At 42.8% G+C, this 7,533-nt stretch overlaps 2 protein-coding genes across 2 annotated transcripts; one reads left to right on the top strand and one right to left on the bottom strand.

The window, feature by feature from the left end:
- Positions 1 to 380: 380 nt before the first annotated feature.
- Positions 381 to 2,534, bottom strand: PAAG_02853 (pre-mRNA-splicing factor CLF1; the record flags this gene model as incomplete). The annotated part of the gene is made up of 2 exons (XM_015844774.1): positions 381 to 632; positions 753 to 2,534. 2 exons carry the CDS (start codon positions 2,532 to 2,534, stop codon positions 381 to 383), a joined length of 2,034 nt encoding a protein of 677 aa, XP_015701852.1.
- Positions 2,535 to 2,918: 384 nt separating this feature from the next.
- Positions 2,919 to 4,878, top strand: PAAG_02854 (pre-mRNA-processing factor 31; the record flags this gene model as incomplete). Its single annotated transcript, XM_015844775.1, has 2 exons — positions 2,919 to 3,260; positions 3,373 to 4,878. 2 exons carry the CDS (start codon positions 2,919 to 2,921, stop codon positions 4,876 to 4,878), a joined length of 1,848 nt encoding a protein of 615 aa, XP_015701853.1.
- Positions 4,879 to 7,533: the final 2,655 nt, after the last annotated feature.

A 7,533-nucleotide genomic window follows, 5' to 3' on the forward strand; every position in this document is an offset into this window, starting at 1 on the left:
CATCCTTGTTTGACAAATGCTTGCCGAAGAAGGGGGCTTAAATAATGAATTAAGATGGGCATGTATTATCCATTCGTTGTGGCCTGGTGTGTGGTTGGTCGGGTGTTTAATATGCCACACCTCGCTGCGAAGGCACGAGATGCTGAAGGGTGGTTATGTAAATGATGATGATTCGCCATAAAATTAGTAGCGAAATGAAAGACCCGTTAGACGATGTTTAAGGACTTTCTGACATGACAAAGCTAGCAGTACATGTAACGCTTTAATATACATTTCCAGTTAACAGACCCCTGAAGCAATTTCATAGAAAACACGCCAAAAGGAAAAAGCAAAAAAACCCCAGAAAAACATCAACCCAACAAGCACCATTAGACACCCTTTCACGTCTCCTTACTGGCCTTACTCGCCTGCTCCTTCTTCCATTTGTGCGCCATCTGAAGAATCTGTGACAGTTTAGCTGACGACTCGTCATCCGCAGGGAACATGTAATCCAAGTATTCTTCATAGCGATCATCATCCAGCTTGCGTCTTTTCTTGACCTTGCTAGGCATCTGTCGTTCGATCTTGGCGATGTCATCTGGTGATCCGTGCGTCTGTTCGAATGATTTCCATGCATTGAGAAGAGCGACTCGCTGAGAAAAACGTGTTAGCTCGCATAATTGGCACGTTGAACGAGAAGACAAGTGTGTGGGGAAAAAGAAGGGGGGGGGGTTAGTGGGGGAGGGGAGGTGAACAAAAATACGAAAACATACTTCTTCTTTCATCTCCTTCTCCTTAAATATTTTATGCGCCCGCTCAAAGACCATTCGGGCCCGGCGCTTCGCCTCTTCACTAACTGGCTTCTCTTCCTCATCCTCTTCCTCTTCTTCCCCTTCGGGTACATTAATTTCGAATCGTGCGAAATTGATCCAGACTTTGACGTGATTCGTCTTCTCGAGGAGGCGTTCATAGAGTGCCCTTGTTCTATCATACTCTCCCTCATATTCTTCAAAATCAATATATGACTTCCACAGCAACTCGGGCATGTCGAGAACAGGCTGAGAGATACCCAGCTCGTATATGGCGCGTGCTCGATCAATGTCATCAAGCCCTCGTTCGAGCTCCGCAAACTTGATCCATGCTTGGCAATTTGAAGGGCTCCATTCAATTTGTTTCTCAAAGAGCTTCCTGCATCGAACAAACTCAAATAACTGCCGCTCTAGGTCAATATAGCCTTTGAATAGCTTATCCTTTGGACAGGCACCAATTGCATGGCCAAGTGTCTTTCTAGCAGCCTGAAGGTCCATTTGACGAATTTCGAATTGTGCCTTCATCAACCAGATCTTCGCAAAGGTGAATTTCTTGTGGGGAATCAACTTTAAACATTCCTGGTAAATTTGACGCGCACGTTCCATGTCCTTAGCTTCAAGCTCCTCCCAGAGAGCGTAAAATATCCAAAGGTAAATATATCGACGCCAATGCCGCTTTTCTTGCGAGGGGGGCATCTGAGCAATGGCACGTTCGTAGACATCCCGCACACGCTCCACATCTCCGGAAGACTCCTCTAGCCTGACGAAGTCAAACCAGATATCGTAGTTCTTCGGGCTCTCTTTGATTTGTTCCTCATACTGAACCCTTCGTTTAGAAAGGATGACGTCTTCAACGCCCTCCCGATCACCGAATTGTTTTTCGAAGGTGGTGTAGGCTTTGTGCAAAGCAACAGATTTCGCACGTGGTAGTCGGTCAAGCGCATATTTATAGATAGCTCTGGCACGCTCAAATTCTTTCAACTTAGCTTCATAGCGTGCGTAGGCAATAAAAAGCTTCTCATCCATGAAATCCTCGCCCAAAGTCTCAATGGCTAGGCCGTAGACCTCTCTCACCATATCATTGGTTCCATACTCCTCTTCAAACCGTGCCCATTTAATCCAATTCTTCGGCTCTGGATGGACAACAGTGAAACGCTCGAAAATCGCCCGAACTCGATCAAATTCGTTGTATCGCTTTTCAAGCTTAATATAGGCACTCCAGGCACCTTCATCGGGTTCCCATGACATCCATCGCTCAAACACCTGGCGCGTTCCCGGAATGTTACCCAACATCTCCTCCATATAGACATATTTATACCAAAGCTTGTCTACCCGTGGGAGAATTGTCACCGCGCGATCAAGTAAATTCCGGGCATGGTTGATGTTCCTCGTCTTCATCTCCGCCTCGATATAACGTATCCATAATACCACAGCAGTTGGGTCGACGTCCAAGGCCCGCTCGAACACTGACCTCGCACGTCGAAATTCCTTCTGTTCTAACTCCCACTGTGCATATCTCATCCAATTGTTCATGCTAATCCTGTTGCGTCGCACATAATCCTCGAACTCCTTGCGTTTCCGGCCTTGGTATTCATGTAACTCTTCGAGATCGGCGAACCGCTGTGTAGGAGCTTGAAGGGCGGGTTCTTGACGGTCCACAGCTTCGCGGAGAAGCTGTTCAGCGGATATCTGCTGGGGCGCTGGGGCCTTGTTTTTGACCCGCGGAGGGCCTCGTGAAGCTTCCATGCTGGATGATGGTTGAAGGGCCGGGGAAAAATCTCAAGATTGTTGAAACTTATGCGAATAAGTCACACTATCTACAGTCCTGGTAGCACGGAAAAATCGCCCAACCCCACCTCTCCAGTATAAAACAGAGTTTATTTGCACAGTTAGAGGATTTAGTGTTGTCGTAAAGATGATGATACATAGACAAGAGAGGAGTTTGTTGTATGAAAGAAATATTGATAGCCGCTTTTGGCGTGAACCGGTCACCTGACCACCTCGGTGGCGCAAGATTTTGAGCTCCGACCCAAGCAAGCTTCATTCTTCACGACTTCTATCTTCATATGCACAGGAACACGTCTGCGTACGATCCAAGGGATTTTATATTCGACATAGCTGAAGACCATCATGGCGACTTTAGCAGACGAGCTCTTGAATGATTTTGAGGATTCTGGTTCTGAGGATGAACACAAACTAGCCAACGATTTGTTCCAGGATGGCGTCACACAAGCTGGTCTTGATGGCGGTATTGAAACTCGGGGTGAAGAGATGGAACTGGACGGGGATGAAGAGGAGGTGGATGACGAAGAAGCTGATGGGGATGCTGTTATAGATCCAAATGGGAAACTGACCCAGGAGATGGGAGAAGCTGAGGCGACCAAGGCAAAGGTTGATAAAATGCGCTTTGGGACCGTGAGCGATGTACGAAGCGTGGCAAACTTAATGAAGACTCTACAACCGATTTTAGATGTAAAGATTCTCTCCCCTTTGAACTCCGTATCTTCCATCTCTTTGCGATGTTTTGTGTTTACATTGGATGCTATGGATAAATAGACCTGACTTCTCCCTTTTCGCACGGTAGAAAGTATCCCATTACCAATCGATACCACCCGAAAAAAGAACGACTTCAGTCGGCTCGATTGAGGATAATCCTGAATATCATCTGCTTACGGAAGCAAACTCTCTTTCAACCTCGATCGATAATGAGATCATTCTTGTCCATAAATTCATCCGGGATCACTACTCAACTAGATTTCCGGAATTGGAGACTTTGGTGACAAACCCGTTAGACTACGCGAAGACTGTTGCGATTTTACAAAATGGACCCCTCGACGATATCAAATCTTTGTCAACCTCTTCAGATAACTTGGTTGGGGCTACTTTGAGATCTGTTCTTGACGGGCCTTCATTGATGATCATCGCAGTCGAGGGAACAACAACGCGAGGACGAGAGCTGTCTCAATCTGAACTCAAGACTGTTCTAGACGCATGCAAAATGATGTTATCCCTCGACCGTGCCAAGGCTATATTAACCAACTATGTGCAATCTCGAATGAATATCTTTGCACCAAATTTAACTGTTCTTATTGGGTCGCTTACTGCAGCGCAGCTGCTCAATTACGCTGGAGGCCTTACAGGATTAGCGAAGACCCCTTCCTGCAATATTCCACCATTGGGTTCAAAGAAACAAACAGGGACGGGTTTCGCAACTAATGTAGGTGTCAGACATCAAGGATTTCTTTACCACTCGCCTATCATTCAGGGAATCCCAAACGACCTTAAGCGACAAGCGATGCGCATCGTATCCGCCAAAGTAGTTTTGGCAGCCAGGGTTGATCGGGTGCACAGTAGTCCGGATGGATCTACGGGAGAAGAGCTGAAGCAAGCTTGTTTGGACCGGCTTGAGAAGCTAACTGAGCCTGCTCCAAATAAAGGGCCTCGAGCTCTACCGGCGCCTGATGATAAACCATCAAGAAAGCGGGGTGGACGAAGAGCACGAAAGGTGAAAGAGGCAACAGCAATGACAGAGATCCGGAAAGCACAGAATCGTTTGGCTTTTGGAAAGGAAGAAAAGGAAGTTGGTTACGGAACTGGAGAGAGTACGAAAGGCTTGGGCATGCTTGGTCAACAAGATAATGGCAGGATTCGTGCAAACCAAATCGACCAGAGAACCAAGGCTAAACTCAGCAAACCTAACAAGGGATGGGGAGCTGCCACCCCAATCGGAGGAACTGCGTCCTCACTGCGAGGCTTTGGTCATGGTGCAGGTAATGCAAGCGTATTGCGGGCACAGGGGCTCCGGACTGCTGGGGTTGGACCTTCGCTTGGTGCTGGTGCTGGAACAGCTAGTTCAATCGCCTTTACCCCTGTGCAAGGCTTAGAGCTCGTCGATCCGAAAGCCCAAGCCGAGCTTAACAGGAAGCGAAAAGCCGAGGAGGATAGGTGGTTCAAAAGCGGAACATTTACACAGGTTGGAAGCAGCACTACGGGCGGTTCCAATGGTGAATTTAAAGTTCCAGAGCTGCCATCTAAAAAAAAGCGGGTCGATGCTGGCGGAAGCAATATGGCACCTCCCCCGGCTCCATGAAGGAAATGATGTTAGCACATTGTGACTCTGGAGTTTTCTGTTTCATTATGATTTTTCTTTTATCCACGGTTGCTGGGGATTGATGGGTGTGGATGGCGAATGGCGAATTGGTACTACTATGGGATGAACAGTGTGATACCGGGTGCTTAAAGCTAAAATGAGTGTTAGTAAAGAAAGAATCCGTACACTTTTCACGGAACACGTGGCTTAAAAATTTATGATTACGCCGCAATATGATGTTGGCTCCAGTTATATGACCTTTGAATCTCTTGCCTGATTTTAAAAGCCTAGCTTTCGTGTTAGAGAGGTTGAAGCCACCGACTTTCTGTTAACTATGAACAATTCGCTTCGTAAATTCATGGATGGCGTCATTAGGCCTATCAATTCGAAAAGATTGGTGTTATGCATGGGGAAAGACGTGAACTGATACATGAATGATAGAAAATGATTAAGGCACCTCCATTACTATATCTCCTCAACGGTGATGCGCGAAAACACCCCCATGGCTAAATGAGGCTTTTAAGAGCTGGTGTTCTTGAAGACTTACGCCGTTCCCCTTCGCTTCCACTTCCTGTCCACTTCTCCACCCTGCAACACGTTCATCACCCTGCATGTCAATATGTCAACGACAATAGGCAGTCAAGCCTTCCATCAGGAAGGTAGAATTTCTATTAGCTTGAAGCTTTAGAAAAAGATCAAACTTCAAGTGTTTAAGCTTCTGCACACGTTTATGATGTTACTCACTTAATTTTAATAGATTGACAACATGAAGAGATTCTCAGTCTAGAAATTAAAACTAATCTTCACTAAATCAGATCTTACTCATTAAGGTTTATTTCTGAATGAATAAGATAAATCTTTTCAAATGAGTATTGTTCTCTTAAGAAACTGATAATCATTTTTTATTAATTAATTATACCAATTTGTCGGGATATCTCAAGAGCTAATGTTGCATCAAGTTGAGCTGTATATTCTCTGCATCTATCTTCGAACTATTACTGCTAGGAAAGTAGGTGATTTTTAACAGAAAGAGAATGTTGTGCTGACTAATTAAATAAATCCTGACGCAATCCTTATACGCATTACACGCAAAACCTGACACAATTACATGCAATTTTGACACAATTTTATTGTCTTATTTTTTGTTAAAATAAACCTAAATTAATTGATTTATTTAACTATTATTTGAGTTAAAATCTCAGCTCTCTTATATTGTATAAAAATTTAAAAAATATATTAAAATTATTATTTTATAGATTATATTTTATTTTCAATTTTTTTACTTATTAATATTATTTACCTCTTTTAAAACCAAAAAAGAAATTGAAAGAAAATAAAATTTATTAATTATTTATTCTTAACTCATAGAGGCTTTAGATTAAAGTAATGTTTAAAGTAATTTTGAAGATTAACTTTATATATGTTAAAGTAAATCTTTCTTATTTTAATAACATTTAGGGCTAACGCCCAGTTGAATTACTTTCATTTACATCCGGATTATCCTTCTTCCGCCCTGACCTGTATAACACCTCCTTAGGTTCCTTTCTCCTTTCCTTTCTTTAACGAATTCGTTTTTTGGTCTCATAATGAAGTGCTAGGGTTGCATTCAGTTAGCACGCCCATTACATACATAAATATCTTTATCTTTTTATAATTTTTCATATAAGTCTCCTAAGTTATTCATTATATCTTATAATGTATAACAACAACTGAAGTTACAATAAGAAAATCAAAAAATATTTCAAATATTATATGCAGAGTTTACTCTGTGTAATCAATTTAGTTCTAAATCAGATAGTCACAAGATGTCAGATTATAGAATTACTTTTCTGACAAAGAAAAAATAAAAGAGAAAGTATTAAATATACCATACATTTATAAGAGGTTTAACTGTTCAAGAAGAGATGAATCATAAAGATTCAATGAAGAGAAAAAGTGAAGAAATTGAGCAATCTGATCTATGATCCTAAAAATGTATGCAGCACCTCAGTGTAGTAGTATATGTGACACTCCTGAACATGCTTCTTCTTGCACATGCCTTCAGCATAGAGAACAGTTTATAAAACAATTAGGCGTTCTTCTTTTTTCTTTTTTCTTTTTCCTATTTCCTGTATAGCTTTTCTGAAATTTGATTGTATTAGATGGTGGATTCATTAATCAATTAATACTGTGACAAAGTAAGTTTATCCCTCTCCTGGACCATTAACTACCACGGAGTGGAACTCCATATAATAGGAATTGCGGTGGTTCCCAAAGGCTATGCTGCCATATTCACCTGACCATATTCCGCTATCCTCCCGCTCTTATTCCGTATAGGTATTGTTTTCCAGGGTCAAATGTTGACATCAATACCAGGCGCTTGCGTGATCCGCCCAGCCATAGCGGTCAAGTGAGTGACAAACATTGCACATATTTCTCACCTCGCCCTTCAGCTTTTCGAGGGTCTAAGTGGATCCTGGTCAGTTGCAATATGCCATTCTCCTACTGAATTACGATATGGGCTGCTTGCAAGCGCGGATTTCTTTGAGCTGAGACGCCAGCTTTGTAGCGAGATACGCATGCTATCTTGCCAGATAATGAGACCCCTTTTCTTTTCTTTCTTTTTCTTTCTTTTTCTTTTTTTTTGCGCCTAACATCCGAATCTGTTCTTGTTAC

This window comes from Paracoccidioides lutzii, assembly GCF_000150705.2.
Source record: "Paracoccidioides lutzii Pb01 unplaced genomic scaffold supercont2.6, whole genome shotgun sequence".
Lineage (NCBI taxonomy): Eukaryota > Fungi > Ascomycota > Eurotiomycetes > Onygenales > Ajellomycetaceae > Paracoccidioides > Paracoccidioides lutzii.